The 16,655-nt window shown below is 39.0% G+C and overlaps 1 protein-coding gene across 4 annotated transcripts; it reads right to left on the reverse strand.

Moving 5' to 3' along the window:
* Positions 1-6,631: 6,631 nt before the first annotated feature.
* Positions 6,632-15,574, reverse strand: DTWD1 (DTW domain containing 1). Of its 4 annotated transcripts, XM_065688229.1 has the most exons (6): positions 15,496-15,572; positions 15,007-15,144; positions 12,919-13,305; positions 11,723-11,866; positions 10,246-10,513; positions 6,632-7,553 (listed from the first exon to the last, which is right to left on the reverse strand). In XM_065688229.1, the coding sequence occupies exons 3-6, from the start codon at positions 13,192-13,194 to the stop codon at positions 7,324-7,326; spliced, it is 918 nt and encodes a 305-aa protein (XP_065544301.1). In that variant the 5' UTR covers positions 13,195-13,305; positions 15,007-15,144; positions 15,496-15,572; the 3' UTR covers positions 6,632-7,323. The 4 variants fall into 4 exon arrangements, with proteins under 4 accessions (XP_065544301.1, XP_065544302.1, XP_065544303.1 ...); XM_065688230.1 differs by lacking the exon at positions 15,007-15,144 and having other exon boundaries at positions 15,496-15,574; XM_065688231.1 differs by lacking the exon at positions 15,496-15,572 and having other exon boundaries at positions 13,048-13,305; positions 15,007-15,472.
* Positions 15,575-16,655: the final 1,081 nt, after the last annotated feature.

Consider the following 16,655-nt stretch of genomic DNA (forward strand, 5'->3'; position numbering starts at 1 on the left):
AAGGTACTAAAACCCAATGGCAGAGATCAGTACAGTGTTACTTATGTTAATTTCTTGTAAGTGCCAACATGGAAACATCTAAACTGATGCTTCTAAAGATGAATACACATAGACACCTGTTTAATTGAAAATGGCCACTGCCTATAAAGAGGGTAGAACTTTGCAGGGGCCTGCAAAGAGGAATCCTGGCCATTTCCATAGGACCGTACATATGTCAAACAGCTACAGTATTGAACATTACCTTGCTTGAATCTACCATGTCAGTTTGCATGGACTTCAAAAGTTTCAAGATTTGTTTCTTACCCCATTATATTCCCCCCTCCCCAGTGGATTCTCCTTTTAAAATGAAAAAAAAAAAAAAAAACCAGGCTATGCCTATGTTAGAGATTATTCTGCATTTTAAGAGTTTGACAGTATAGTTTTGTTGGCAAATTCCCTGGCAGCTGCTTCAGGCATTGGTTTTAAACCAGTTCCCCAGATCAAGTCAGCCATGTTCAAGGAAAAGTTGAAGCCTTTGGCAATGTAAAGGTCTTTTGCCAACATAGTCATGACAAACAGAATGCAAGCATTTTTGTACTCTGAACTACATAGGTATGCAGATCGAAGCCAGTATTGTAACCACACTTAAATATGTTTTGAGGTTAAAAGAGGTAGTAAAGCAATCCAACTGTTTCAAGTACAGAGGTGCTTTACATGTTTCTGATGATCGAAGCTGTATCAAGTTACTTCCTTGTCTGCTGTAAATATAAAAAAAAAATCCCAAACAAATCAACCCCCAAAACCCAAACCAGGCTCTGCAGCATTGATAGGGCCCAAATGAAGCCTGTGAACAGAGAAAGTGAGATAGAATGTTTCAGCTGCATAGCCTAATCACTAGAAAATGCAGGTTCAGGTCAAATGGCATTCATGCTGCATTTGGCAAACAATTTAGTCATGAAACTGGAAGCCCCACCTCCCCCCGCCCAATTTTGGAAGAAATAAAACATTCATGATGTTTTTGAAATTTCTATGTAGCATTAAGTAGCAACCTTTGAAATTAAGTCTGTAGTTTCAGCTTGAGCAAACTTTTTTGCTGGAACCCAAAGTATTGTTCTTCTGTAGAAATGGCACTAAGGATAGGTTATATTTAGACTTAGAGAGTCTGATTCTGTTCAATTCATTAGCATCTGTCTCCAAAGCAAATAGTTCCAGGAATTGTACTATAGCAGACCTTTAGGCTGTGAGGGTGGCATTCAAGTTTGGTTTAAGACCCTCCAAAATTGAGTGCATCCTAGGAATGTTTTTTAGAATTCAGTTTTTAATAGAGTGGAAGCAAGGTTTTCCATATGGAAGCCAGCTTGACTCATGATGATGAAAGCCTCAAGAGTCATACATTTGTTCAAAAACCAGGACTGGTAGACATTAACAGATATAGACATTGATACGGGTAGAGATTATATGCAATCACTGTTAATAGCATGTCTGAAGATGATACTGAGACATAAAATGCCACAAAAAAATGAAGAGTTCCTATTATTTACCTCACAGACAACTTCTTTAATGAAAGTTACATGTTATTCCAGATCATATGCACAAAAAGGTATTCTTACAGAATAAAGGCCAGGTCTTACCTCACTTCGGTAGTACAGAAGGTATATTATAAAATTCACAGATTAATAGGTTTACATGCTGTTGTTTGCCAGAAAAATACCATGAAATAGAGCAAACACTAGCATAAACTGAGGAATTTATAAACTAATTACATATTATTAATAAAACCCCAGAACATCAGAGAAACACTGTCTCTGGTTTGGTTATTTTATTCTCTAGTAAATAATCAAAAGACAACAAAGAAACCATCATGTTGCATGATGTACAGTATGAATTTTCCGTCAAGGGTTGTATATGTGTATGTTCACTGTAGGTGTTCCTGCACACAATTACTTGGGGCAAATACATTTTCCTTTGTACCGGGGAGGCTGCGCTCTTGCTCCTTTCCCCCCTTCTCTGCTGAACTAATGGTGGAGCATGGTCCACAGTACTTCCTCTGTGCAGGTGAGTCAGAATTTCTGTGTAGTTCAACACGCTCTGGATTTTTCTTTGCAGTTTTACAATTTTAGTTGTTTTGGAATAATCTGTTTACCCCTTTGGCCTCTTTTGACATGCCCTGTTAAGCCTGGATAGATGGACAGACAGATGTGCTAAACTGTTTTAACAAATAATATTTTGGTGCTGCTTGGAGATGCAAAGAAAACATGATACTTTCAGACAGGAGCAGGGAACTACACTAGAATTATTAGCAACAATACTGGGAGTGGTGAAAAGGTATGAAATACTATTTGTTTTTTCCAGTGTATTGTTTGGAGTGATAATTAAAATATACATTTGGTCTGTACATATAACAGTTTAATCTTTAATTTTGTAAACTCTGATACCATGCTTTGATTTTCTTTGTATGTTCCCTAAGATAGAAACAGCACAGGAGAAAATCTTTGGCTTCTGTCCTAATGCACTTACCGCTAGGAGGAAGGTATATGTTACTGATACTTACACATATACATGTACTTCTGTACAGCTCTTCTAGCCCTATTGTTGGAAAATTTTACTATCAGAACTGTTGAAGTAATACTCAACCTTCAGATTTCATGCTGAGTTCAACTGGCTTATAGCTTCGTATGTAGAGATGTTAGCTGGAAATCAACTTTGTAGGTAAGGGAAGTGAAGCACACGATAGGGTGAGCAGGCCTTGGGTATACTGGTGTGGAGCATTCTCTTCTGTTCACTCTTCGGTGGTATGTTTCTAAACATCCTATTACAATACCAGTGGTCTGAAAAGTCAGCAGTAAGTGAGTTGATTTGAATGGGAGAACACCACCAGTAGTGCTGAAGTTATACAAAAATTCCCTTTTCCAGTGTCGTAGAACCCAGGACATCCAGTGAAGTGAAAATACAAAGTCTGTTTTGTGTTAGAGGAGTAGTTCCCACCTCTTGCTATGGGACTCATGAAATACTTGTATTTTTTTTTCTGGCAAGTACTGGTGAAGAAACCACACCATAATTTTAAAGTTTAATGTTATACATTACTTTCAAAATTCTACAGCGTCTGACTTCTCTTCAGAATCCATAAAATGGCAGCAATATCTTAACTTTCTCAACAGGCGTACAGGAAGAATGTAGTAAATTTTTCATATGAAGCCTTACTTTGAATGTTGGCATTACTATGTGTCACCAGTCCAAATCACCATTCTAACTTACAACAGCATTGGAATTTTACTCAAATAATGTGTCTCAAGACAAGGGATAACAGTTCAGGAACTATGTTGAGTTGTTCAGTACCTTGATGGGTGACTTCATAATCTGGTATCAAAGATCAGTAACTTACTGCCACATGATCTTTTCATCTTAGTGGGAAAGCTTTCCTGTTTTAACATTGCTGCATTCCCCATTAAGTTTTGTGTCACAAACCAAGTTTGAATTCAGCTGATGCTCAGCTTTTTGGAATTCTTTGAGACAAGTTAATGGTGTGTATTAATGGCATTATAGTAAATGATAGGAAACTAGTAGGAAGTTTTTCACACACACACATTCCCCCCTTATTTTGGTATTTTCAAAGACAGGTATAGGTGGAATAGATTTTTGTATCATGTAACATTTTCTGTAAGTATGCTATGACATAGTTTATGAATATAGACTGATTTTTAAAGCGTTCAGGCAAAATACTGAAAGTCAGTGAAAGAGAGAGAGAACAGATTGCTACGTTATTCTACAGTTGGGCCTGGAGGAACCTCTGTGGAAAAGCAGATGGACTCAAACTATTAAAAATAAATAAAAAAGGCAAGAAAAAGTAGCAAAGGATTTAAATCAGGTGAGATTACAAGTGCTTTGGAAGCTGCTTCTGTAGATTCCAAGTTGCCATCTCTTTTCAGTCTCAATATATCTTTACCCCACCCACGCACTGATATGACCCTCTATTCAAACCTAGGCTTGGAACATTTGTGCTACCTTCCAGGAAAGGAATTGGTTTTTGCAGCTCCCTCTTATTCCTTTTGAGAAAAGGATTAAATAGTGCCTCTGACCAAGCATACAGGCATGCTGAAGTGAAGCCACTTCATGCTCCTGGCCAAACAAAGAACAAAAATACCCACAATAAGCAAAAGCAGATGGCTTCAGTGGCAGGAAATGAATGAGCCAGACTGCAGGTAAAATAGTTCTCTGAGCACACTGCAGAGCTTTGTAATGACAGGTTCTTTGTTATCTGGGGCCTCCCCACAGGAGGCCAGATGTCTTCTGTTGTGAAAGGAGATAGATAGAGATGCTCTTCCTTTTCCTCCCCCTTTAACTTATGGCTGTTTAAGTTACTGCTAATGGAAGTAGAAGCCTGTTTACCCCCTTGCTCTCTGATGTTTTTGGAAACAGAAGAGATAGTTAGTGCAGGGGTATTTTGATACGAAAGAGAAGGCCCAGAACTGGCCTTTACCTCCCCATGACCTTCATTTTAAAGAACAGCGAGGTCAGTGCTGCTAATTGCACTTGAAAGGATTAACCACTTGATCGCTTTCATTTGGTGGAACAAAATTATTCTTCAATCTCAAAGCTGGAAGAATGTATCAGCAGTTTTGAGACATTTTCAGTGTGAGGTGGAGGACTTGGCTGGTTTGGCTGCTTATACCAATACTGAAATTAAATAGAGGCTTTAAAACACTTTTACATATGGGAGAGGAGGGAGAACTACATCTGCTCAGAGCAGATCTGTAGCAGAAGTGACAATAACCTCCTTCCCGCCCTCATGAAAGGTTATCAGAGGAATATCAAGAGACCATAATTAATGACAGGTATTAGATGTGCCTCTGTCACTTGTGTAAGAATGATTCTTGTATTACACCGCAGTTGCACTGGAAGAAGAAGAATCTGAACGCAATTCCGGGACACAGTGTTCCAGATTTACAGTCTTTTCTGTACGTTGATTTCACCTGAGAATTAAGACTAATTTACTTTTGGAATAGATTCTTAATTCCCATTGTTCAAATAAAGTGAGAGACACAAAACTTAAATTTGGAAACCATTCTTAACCTTGTGAAACTATTTTCCAAAAGTAACAAAGAACAGCTTATATAAGCTTTTATCTGACCTCTGCTTCTTAAATAAAAAAACATGTTTTCAGGGAAATGTGTCTTGGAAGTAACTCCCCCTCCTCCCCAGATTTTTCTCTCTGGTTCTTGTAAAATGTTAGGTCAGTGGGTTCATTTTATTTTTGTTTGTTTAAAGTGGGTGAAAGTTTCCTTCTCAAGCTATTGTACTTGTGTGACTTAAAAAAAAATATTACAACAATCTTTGTTTAAGAAATACAAGAACAGATGGAAATGTCAAAAGACTATCAAAATTCATACCAAAGGAAATAGCGTTAATCATTGTAGAAAGCTAAAATAGCCTCTCAATAGCAATAAGAACCAAATGAATAAGAAACGTGTTGCTTCAATAACACTGAGACATGACTGATTTTTCTCATTGCCTGGCACATGAACTCAATATATATGTATATTTAAAAATGATGTTTCTCATTCTGACTTCGAGCCTGTGTTTCTCATGATGCTGTTACAGTTCCCGCACATTTCACATGCATTTATGTAACTTAACTAGCATTTCTTTTTGTAAATGGAATTGTGTTTTGGTTGTCCTCTGAAATGCATTTTTATATGCATTCGTGAAGATAGGTATGACTTGCAGAAAGTGTATTTGTATGTTCTGTTTTAAGCAATTAAAGACTCCTAGAGTAGCATGGGTTGGAAGGGACATTATTCAAAGGTCATCTAGTTCAACCCCCCTGCAATAAGCATGGATATCTTCAACTAGATCAAGCTGCCCAATTGTTAATATTGCAATATTAACTTTGATTTCAGTATCTTGAAGCATTAAAAAATCTCCTACAAATCTGTTGTTTGAGCCTGTATATATCTGTGTCAGCATAAGATTTTCTGGCGGTATTTTTCAAGGCATTGTTTCTATGATCACCAGGGTGTGACAGGGCCCTCCTGGGCTATAGTTGGTAAGTTAGGCCAATTTTTTGAGGAAAATATGGAACAAACTTCAAATTTCTTGTTTTAAAAATTATCTATTATAATTTTTCTGTGTCACTTTGACAAGATTTAGTGTTTTCTTAAGTAACGTGCTTCTGAGAATATTCATAAATATTTATCTATCATACATTGTACCTCTAATGAAACATTCTTTTTTCTGTCTTAAGACGGTAATTTTTACCAACTTGATTTTTTTCTGGCAGAACATCCTAGCATGATACAAATACATTTGTATAACTGCTTGTAAAGATACAGCTTAGGACTACTACCTCTGCCAGCATCAGCTGCATGGTATAGCTTGGCAAAGTCACGCTTCTATAATTACATTCATATGTGATGACTCTGCCAGCAGTGCTACATATACCATCAAAACTTTCATCAGCATCAGACAAAGTCTTATTTAGCTGTTCAAATTTGCACTATTACTGCAAAAGAAAAACACAGCAGTTGGATAGTCTGCCTAAATTATGGATGTCTTGTCGGAATTGTTGTGGTCAGAACAAGTATCTTCCCTATATTTTGTCTCTGCAAATTAATTTGTCTTGAGTCCTGCAAAAATATGTTTCCAGACAAAAGTATGTGGTGTCTATAAAATTTTACTGGTTTTGATATGCCACTGTGACATTTAAGTTAATGTTACACAAAATGATAGTAATGAAAAAATTACCCAAGAAGTATATAAATGGTACTACAGAAATCATACACTATATAATATTTCAAGAGAGCATTCTTTTCTATTACTAGGACAATTTTCCAGAATTAGTCTCGAAAATACATAATTTATATCCTAGTAACTTAATGTGATCTTTCATTTTGTATTGGCACACCCCCAGTTAAATACCATCCTAACAATTTCACTCAGTTTTTCATGTCATGAAAGTGAAGTCAGTTTTACTGCATAAAACACAATGAAAACACCTGAAATAAAGTATTAATAACAATAAAAAGCTAGCATGCTAATTCCTTTTCACAGTTAAGAGACATGAATCCTTATGGCAAGAGGGGCCAAGTCCTCTTCTCCCCACCTCAGGAAATAATCTGTGATGACACAACACTTAGCAAAGCCTGACTGTTTTCAAAGGAGTAATTCTTATCAGACTGCTCATCAGAATAGTTCTAGAACCTCAAGTGTACAGGACATAAAATCTGCAGCTTATTTTCAGACAAACACTTAACCATTATTAAGAGTACAGTCTATTTCCAGATTACATTTGTGCAGTTTATCATAGAAGAAACCAAATATAGTGTAACTTACCTACAGACAGACATCTTACTCTCTTCCTGCACAACACTTGGCATTTTTAATCAATGTGTACATAAATGAAAAGAAAAAAAGCAGATTATCATATTGTCCTTTGTAGTTCTCTTTCAAAATCTCCTGATGATAGTCTACAAGGAAATAATAAATTGCTTCTATTGTGGAAAGGTATGTATCTGGCTTCCCCTTCTGATGACGCCAAAAGCAAGTTTTCCTTGTCTTCAACTCAATTTGCAGCAACCCTGTCAAGAAAAAAAGATGACATAGATTAGACAAAGTGGATTGGTGGATGGGATGCCGAACAAGTTTTAAGTTTTGTTTTATGACTTTGCTGCTAGCCTGCTCAATGCCTGCACGCATGTAACTTCTCTTCCAGTACCTCAATTTCTTTTCTGTAAAATGGAGGCAGTAATTTTATTTTCCTTTGTGTACCACTTTGAAATTTGATGCGAAGGTGCTGTAAATGTTAGCTTATAGTCCTCATCTGCAATTAAATTTGTAGGTTAATCCTCCATTCATACAGCTTCGTATCTATTCAGATGGGAAGAGTGAAAACCACATGTACAAAGTCTCATCAGTGTTCATGAAATGATTAATAAACTTCATTGCTTGCAAAGCTAATAGCTTTCAGTGGAAAACAGAATGCCTCAGGTTTGCTGAACTGAGGAATATTTTCTAAGAGCTAGACACTTCTCATTTGTTTAAGTAACTGAAATCTCACAGGGACTACTCAGGAGTAAGTGTAAGAGAATCTGGTCATTAATTTTATTAGAAACTAAAAGCATTCCCACTTGAGATGAAGAATGAAATTTGGTCTCTGTATGGCACATGGAAATCTTTTATCTACTGTAGTCTCTTTAACTGTTTTATTATTCTGATGAATTTTAAATGTCTGTCTTGTTTTTTATGTTCCTTAAGAAGCACAAACTTAAAATCACCTTAATGTGTAATCACTTTGTAAACAGGCTGGACAGCTGCATTATAAAAAACAGTTTATACACCCATCAAGGTGTATACCAGCATCAGCTTGTAAAATTATTTCTTTCTGAAATGTTAAAATCAGATACTAAGTGTGTGTCATGCGATGGTTTAGTAAAAGTAATAGTATAAGTAACTATGGTTTTAGGATTGCTTGGAAGTTACAAAGAAGTTTCAGTAAGATCCAAATTAAGGAGTGCAAACTGGCCTATAGCCCAGCACTTGTAATTCTATACTTTTTACCTTCAAACTACATTTAATTCTTTCTAGTGTAATTGCAAGATGGATTTAGTTGTTTCCTTTGCAGTTAGGAATGTATGATATCTTGCATAAAAGAAATCTCTCCAACAGCATTTAGGAAAAAAGAAACAACTGAACAGGAGATTCCATCACTGAATTTAAATGTTATTGTTGGCATTTTGGAACTAAAAATTCAAAGTAACATAGGCTAATTATTACCTCTAATAATGCTTACATAAGAAGCCTAAACAGTAATAGGAAACTTCATGTTTCCCCAAAGAGGTTTCAATACTTGAATTCTCAGACCTAACCAAAGTGAAATCTTCATCAAATTCAGCAATGCTCCCACCTTAACAGCAGCGAGCTTAATTTAGGGGATGATTCCTCCAATGTAAACTCCCACCTATTTGTGTTTTGAATACGAACAACAGTCCATTGAAGGCAAGACTGCTGACACTGCTGAGCTTACTACAAATGCAGGATCAGTTCATTTCAAACACAGAATTTTAGGATTTTTCTTCTAACAACAACAACAAAATAATCAAAGGACATTAAGGGTTACAGTTTTACTGAGCATGTTTCCATCATCTGTACTGTATCTATACCATATATAGCCAAAGGCAATGCTTTATTACAAATACTGATCATTCATATCAAAGCTTACAGTATTAGGAAGATATTTGGTAACAGGATTTTAATTAGCCAATACTAACGTGGGGTTCTTTAATAAGCTGACTAGACAGCAAAGCAACATTCATCCTGCATCTAAGCCTGTGAAATTCTTTGTAGAGTCCAGTGGAAAGTGGTCCCTATCAAGCAGGGTTTATGTATTACATACAAACTTCATAGCCTGCCTCCCAGCTAAGTGCACCTTTTTTCACTAATGAAAGTAATTTCAAACTCCTACGTATTTCAAACTCCTGGCTCTTGCTAAATTGTTTTATCTTTTGTGGTTTTATTTAGAATACTTAAATGTAAACTCCTTGTAATGAACCTAAGACAAAAATCCTTTGCAGAATTACAAGTTATAGCTTTCAGCAATGGGAGGGTGTGGAGGGCAAGCAGGCATTCCTTTTTTGTCTGGAAAATGATGAGGTCTTTGAAATTACCATGGAACAAAGAACTCTACTAGAAAAAGTAACCAAGCCACGCATAACAGGGCTTTCAGCAACCTGGTCTAGTGGAAGGTGTTGGGTTGGGGGGTTGGAACAAGGGATCTTTAAGGTTCCTTTCAACACAAACCATTCTATAACATGCTTGTGCCCTAGATCCCTCATTCACCTTCTAGTGGCCTGCCTGCCCCTAATGTGTATAGAAGTGCTTCCTGTGTCTCCTGAAAAAGCAGATAGCCATCTGCAAAGGAAATCTTTCTGGCTTCCTTCAGAGGCCATTCAAACTACTGTTCTATTGTCTAAGATGACAGCTTCCATTCTGTAAGACTGCGGAAACTTGTTTCAATGGAGAAGTGGGAAAATCAGTGTAAATGCTTTCTTAATACTAGTCTTACCATTGCGTGAAACAAATTATAGGACACAAAAAATAACTTAGTCTTTGGCTACAGCACTGAAATAGGCTGTTGAAGCTCTCACATATATTCAGATACAAGGTTAGGCATATGCTTATCATACTCAGGTCTGTTAGAGATGTATACTTCCCTTAATTGTTTCTGTAGCAAAACCATCTCAGTATCAACGTTTTTTTTTCTTTTTTTTTTACCTTGAAGTCGTTCATCAGTTATTATTTTGTTAGTTTGATTCCAGGTACTGTCAATAAATATTATTTTCTTCAGTCTAGTGCCTTCATTCCCATTGGTTGAGATGCATTCATTTAGATCTTCTTTAGGTTCTAGTTTTGCTTGCTTAAGAAATGGTTCTCTGGAACAGTCATTATCGTTAACACAAGTGCCTTTCTTAGCATACTTTTGGAGATGGAAAGCAATATCTTTTACTGAAACTGAATTGGGGCCAGGAAATATAAGTGCTATCTAAACAAAGAAAAAGAAATGTGAATGTTAACAAAATCTAATAAAACACCAGGAATTGTTTCATTAAAGAACAGAGATTTTCTATCCCTGTCCACAAACATTTAAGTCAGGACAAGATGAAAAAGTATCTCATAAAAAATATTCTATTGTCTAAAAGGATAAAAGACTATGTTAAAACAATGAATACTTGCTAGAGATCTTTGAATATCACCTCCATGCTTCTACTACCAATTCTAATACTTTGTAAATAACAATTTTTTCAGCCTAGATAATGGTGTCAGCCCCGAGAAAATTCAAATTTCACTTGTCATTGCCATGTATGGGGCAGGAAGTCCATAAAAAATAGTTTCACATTTTATTCAGGAGTCTTGGATAAGAAGAAAAAATCTCTCCTGCCCTTGTGTCTATTGCAGGTCTGACAAGTATCTTGTATGAAAAAGACCAGTGATGGCTTTAGTGTTTTTTTCCATTGCTTACTGCAGCATTCAAAATCTGTGACTTGGAAAGGCTGGACAATACAAAGTTATTGTGGTATCTTCCCTGTTCCTCATTCTGCCTTTTTTTCAGCTTCCTGCCTCTTTGCCACCTCTGCTTTCCTTGAAGAAAATAACGTGTCTATGAGATACGTATCTTCTTCATGTAGTCAAACATGATAATTACATCAAATGTGTAAATTTCAGATTAATCACACCATTTAAATGAGCATATAAATCCAAGTCCATAGTTCACATTTTTCAGGCTCTGTCCTGACTCTGAAGTAGGCATTTTAGGTTTTCTCTGAAATAGGGAACGTTAAAAATTTCAAAGAAGTTTAAATACTGCAGCTGCTGAATAGGGTGATCACAACAACTAACTGCTATTTAACTTGCTCTAAGTTAAATACTTGAATACTTTCATGTATCTGTGAAAATATGTTTGGGCAAAATATTTTTTATGGTACACAGTGAACCAAACTATGTTATCTGAGGTGGCAAGTACAGGACATTCAAGGTGGTTAAGTAGTACTATGGTTTTTATAAGCTTTGTAGGACACTCCATAAGCACTGTGTATTTTGAGAGACTGCAAGGTAAGAGTGGACTGGATTAACAGAACAGTGCTTCCCTCCCACTCCTTCCCAGCAGAGTGCAGTACCACTACAGGAGGAAGTTCAGAAGATTCCTCTGCATCTCACCAGCACAAACCCCAGATATCTATATGGAATTTCTTACTTCATGTCTTTTTTCTTCATATTCTGGAATGCAGGGGTATTTATATATGGTAACATCATCGGGTGCCAGGAGCTTAGCATGCACAGCAGTGCTTTTGCCATCTGTTTCATTTGGGTGTTTAATGATGTCAATCTTCAAAGGTAACTACAGTAAAAAAGAAAAGAAATAAGCAATTATTTATGACCATATATGCAGGTACAAAATTTTATGCAAGATCCAGCAGAAATCCCTATGGACATGTAATTAAGAAATATTTGACAATTTTTGACAATGTTTTTGTTTTAAGAGGTTTAGAACTAAACCAGAGACAAGTGACATGAAGCACCTGTTACATTCAGTTCATCTAAATACTTGAGCAAGCAATTAATGTAATTTGGAATGCTGCAGCACTAGTGGGATAAAACACTTAGGAATAGTATCTCTAAGGTAAATAGTATGCAGTCTTGATTTGATCAATGTAATGGTTGTAAATATGAATGCTTATCTGTATTAGATATTCACCTCATTGTAAAAATGGCTGTTTCAATGAAAATGCACTTAAATACACTAGGTCAAATTTCCGAAGTACTCTTAAAATATGTATTTTCATGATGCATTCAGACTACAGAGCGTCTTCGAAATGCATTTTAGTTCCTAGGTGATTCTGCAAAATGTCAGTCCTCTGATGATTTATCCAAGTACTTTAGCTGAAAGGCATTAGGCTTTTTAGTCTTTGTTTAACAGTGTTATCTGAATTATACAACCACGACATTTAGGAGTGCCTTTTAGCTCACATTTCCATTTTATGTAAAATTTCTATGGACAGAAATGATGGACAAATCATTTTTTGTTCCCGATGTGCTCTGTTCTGGCCAGAGTTCTTAGATGCTGAAGAATGAAGGTAAGAACACTGTACAGAAATTTTAAGAACTAAGTGAAAACAACCATTTGCACAAGAAGGTGAGTGATTCAGCATACCTTCCCATCCAGCAGATACGTAAATGAGGATTGGAACAATGTCAGTGTTTGTACACATAATTCCTCACGTAATAACAAGAATTTTACCTAACTATAGCTTATAGCTGTACTTAACAGCTGTGTTCAAGATGAAAATCCATAATGAATTAATCAGAAATGAAACGTCCACAGACTGTTCTCCATCCCTAGTAACTAAAAGGCACAAGAATATTATAAAAAAATCTGTACGAAATATTAACCTTCACAGTTGGAATTTCTTTGGTAGGGACAGTTTCAACAGGAACAAAGCATGTATAACAATAAAACATCCTTGAGCTACTGCATCGAGGACATTTTGATCTCCCACTCTTCTTTGCCTTTTCAAGTACCTCCTGTGATGCGAGCTGTAGTTGTTGCAGTGGGTTATCTTGAAACGATGATGGAGCCTGCAATTCTACACTTTCCAAACATTCAGAATTTCTTTTTGGTTCTTGAGAGTTTTCTTCATTTACCAGTGTAGGTGAATTTAAAGACATGGTTAGATGAAACAGACAGTATGTTGCTGCTGTTAAATAAAATCTAATATATTGTGAAATAATTTATTATGATCCAATTTAGCAAAAATTACTCATTAAAGAAGGTATTTCCTGTAACAGAAAGAAAAACAAAATCATCTGATTCAGTTGTTACAGCACAAGAACTCCAAAGAGATTTCAGGACAGTATGAGATAAATGGCTAGAAAGAACTTGAGATCTGTATCCTTAATGCACATATGTGCACATTCATCATTTCACTGACGCAAATTCTCCCACTCATTGTGTGCAGAACTACTTTTTTCCTTTGGTAGGATCACTGTCTAAAAGCTTGTGAAAACACTGGTAGACACCATTTACCTGGATGAACAGTCCCATTAGTCTTCAGCATGACTACTGACAATGAATTAAATGTCTACAGGATAGAAATTTGTAAGAGGTAATTGCACAAAATCAGATTTCTATCCTGAATTTTACTGTGTGTGGGCAAATCTAACTACCTGAATGAAATCCCTGATGACAGAACTTTGTGAGATAAATGAAATCTTCCAGGAGCAAGGTTTGAGGCTGGAAAATTAGTCTTAAAGAGCTAAAACACTGCTTTGGTGCTCCATATACCAGGCAGTAAGTGCTGATCCAGTCTAGGCTCATTCTGCAACTTCGTATTTATTAACATTTTTTATTTCAGGCTTTCTGCAGGACAGATGTTGTCTCACCCTTTGCAGCTGGCGTAAAATTTTCACTGTGTACTCTCAGTAATGTTTTGGAAACCTGACTCTATGCCCATACCCGATCCAGCCAGAATTAGCGCTGCTGTGTGCAGAAGCTCACAGGCACAGTTTTAGCGGAACCCTTCTGACTAGATCACTCTCTGGTCTTAAAAGCAGCTCCCAGGCAGGAGCCTGCGCAGCCTGCAGTAGTTATAAACTGCCTTTTGCACTCTGTGCTGCATCACTTGAAATGAAAGAAGTCATTCTCAGTATTTACTTTCAGCTAATTTAGGTTTACTTTTTCATGTCAGGGATCACACTTGTGAAATGATGTAACAAACCAGTCATGTTTTACAAAAACAAACAAACAATGATTTCGGAGATGTGATCCAAAATTAAGTGTTTAAATAAAACCAAGTGTAATTTAATTGAGAAATAACCAAAACACGCTAACTTTCCAATAAAAAAATTAATCCCAGAAATATTGTTTTTTCTTGTAAAATTAAATACTCATGCATGATATGATACCTTCCTCTCCTCTGCTGCCAAGCTCTAACTTTTGAAAGGTCAGGGGTGTCCATTCAAATTAACATAAAATCTAATCTGCATACAAATTTTACAGTGCAACTTGCTTTCACGTATCTCTGAGATAAAGCAAATATGCCCTACATCTCATGTTTCCACACAGAGCAAAGACAGTGAGAGGCCCTGTAATCTGACATGCATTCCCAGCCTGATTCTTTTCCGTATGTCTTACGGCACCGTGTTCAGCTATGACACCCCAAAGCACCTTATTGATACTGATGAGATACGCTGCACTAACGGCACAAGAAAACTTTTGTAGTCTCAAAACAACAGCTGTTCACGGTTACAGCAGCGTATGTTCAGTTCACTTTTCAAAAGATGACAACAATGGAGTTTGCGATTTTAAGACTGTAAACATCTACACCTGATCTCCAAAACCCCGATAAACCACTGCCGCTGCACGGGACACCCTGCATTCCAACTGCAATCCTAAAGCAACTTAAAATCTCAGCCGGGACAAAGTGATTTTGCTTCAGGCCCATGAAGCGCCAGAAAACGCTCATCAGGGTGCTCACGCACCTCTCTGCTCGCTCCAGCTCGGCTAGGTCCGGTTGTTGGGTGCCAGCTTCTGCGGACGCCGCCCACGCCCTCAACAATGACCCAGGGGTTCCGACAACATACAGGACTGAGGCCTTCTGCAGCAAGGAAGCGGCGGAGCTGCATAAAGCAGGCAGTAGGAAATGCACCGGTACTCTGAAGAGCAGAGCCCTCCGCTGCTGGGATGTCTCCCGGAAACAACAAAGCAGTTCTGCCCCGGCACGCCTGCATGGCCATGGCCCTGTCCCCGTCACCCAGAGGCACCAAGGCCTTTGAGGGCCCAGCCGGAGGCAGTGGGGGCCGCCTCCCTCAGCGCAGAGAGCGGCCAGGCCGCCTCGGGCTCCCGCCCGCCTCTCGCGGGAAGCGGAGCTGCCTCCGCGGTGCGCACCCTCGGCTCTCCTCCCTGCCCTGGCCTCGCCGCCCTCGCGGTGGGCGGGGGAGCTCCGCACCCGCTCAGGCCCTGCTCCTCACCCGCTCCCTCGGGTCCGGCCCCTCCGCGGGCCCGCGCTCGCCGCAGAGGGCTCTGCAGCTCTTCCGCGGCCCTCGCAGGCCCCGGAACGAAAGTGTCGGGCTCCGCCGCCGCGGGAAGGAGGGGACCGGAAGAGCGGGCGCGGGGGAACGCTGCTCGGCGGGAGCAGTTGCTAGGGGCCCTTAGTGACAGCGCGTGCGGGACGGGAGGCAGCGCGTGCCGGCTGCGGCCGCTGAGGAGGCGCGTGGCGTGCCCACGCGACAGACAGGCAGGCAGACATTGACAGACAGACGGACATTGACAGACATTGACAGACATTGACAGACAGACGGACATTGACAGACATTGACAGACATTGACAGACATTGACAGACAGACATTGACAGACAGACGGACATTGACAGATATTGACAGACATTGACAGACATTGACAGACAGACATTGACAGGCTGCCTGACATTGACAGGCGGACTGACAGACATTGGCAGACAGACATTGACAGACAGACAGACCGACATTGACAGGCTGACTGACAGATAGACAAACTGACTGACTGACTGAGGGGCCCGAGGGCCCTTCTCCGCGGCGGGATGTCCTCCCCCGGCACGCCTCCGTGGCCAGCGGTCTGGCGACAGCTCGGGGTGACCCCGGTAGATGAAGGACATGCCGGAGCAGCCCGAGGCAGGGACTCCCTCCTTACGGGTCTGCTCTAGTATTGGGGTTTGTGCTTATTTGAGGGCATCTGCCCCCAGACCGTCTCTTTCACGTGTTGTGTGACAAAAATCTGAACAGATTGCACATCCCGTTACCTGCGGGGTTGAAATCCGCCCTGTTCCTCCCAGGTTTTCTCAGCCCATGTGAAATGTCTCCTCAGGCGTCTCCTCCCGGGCGGTGGCGGCACCCTGCGGGTCTGTCTGCCTTGTAGAAGCCCCTGGAACCCGCCGTGCTGGGATCTGAGGCTTTGCTTCAAGCCCTTGTTAACTCTGGGAAAGCTAGGTAGGATTTCTTTAGCTGTATTTTTTTTCCCGTACCTATTAGTATTCTTGCTGCATAGTTATGGCTGACTTCAAGAGCTGGAAGAATTGTGTTACTATATTCCTTTATTGTTTTACAGCTCTCCCTAAGTAGTGTGTGGGATCTTTTCTGCAGAATTCCTTGGCCT

This window comes from Lathamus discolor, chromosome 8, assembly GCF_037157495.1.
Source record: "Lathamus discolor isolate bLatDis1 chromosome 8, bLatDis1.hap1, whole genome shotgun sequence".
Taxonomy (NCBI): Eukaryota; Metazoa; Chordata; class Aves; order Psittaciformes; family Psittacidae; genus Lathamus; species Lathamus discolor.

Coding starts and splice junctions, on each gene's coding strand:
- DTWD1 (XM_065688230.1), bottom strand. CDS start 13,194: ATGTCTTTAAATTCACCTACACTGGTAAATGAAGAAAACTCTCAAGAA. Junction 11,867..12,918: donor AAGAAATTCCAACTGTGAAG/GTTAATATTTCG, acceptor TTTTTACTGTAG/TTACCTTTGAAGATTGACAT. Junction 7,554..10,245: donor AACTGATGAACGACTTCAAG/GTAAAAAAAAAA, acceptor TTTTCTTGACAG/GGTTGCTGCAAATTGAGTTG.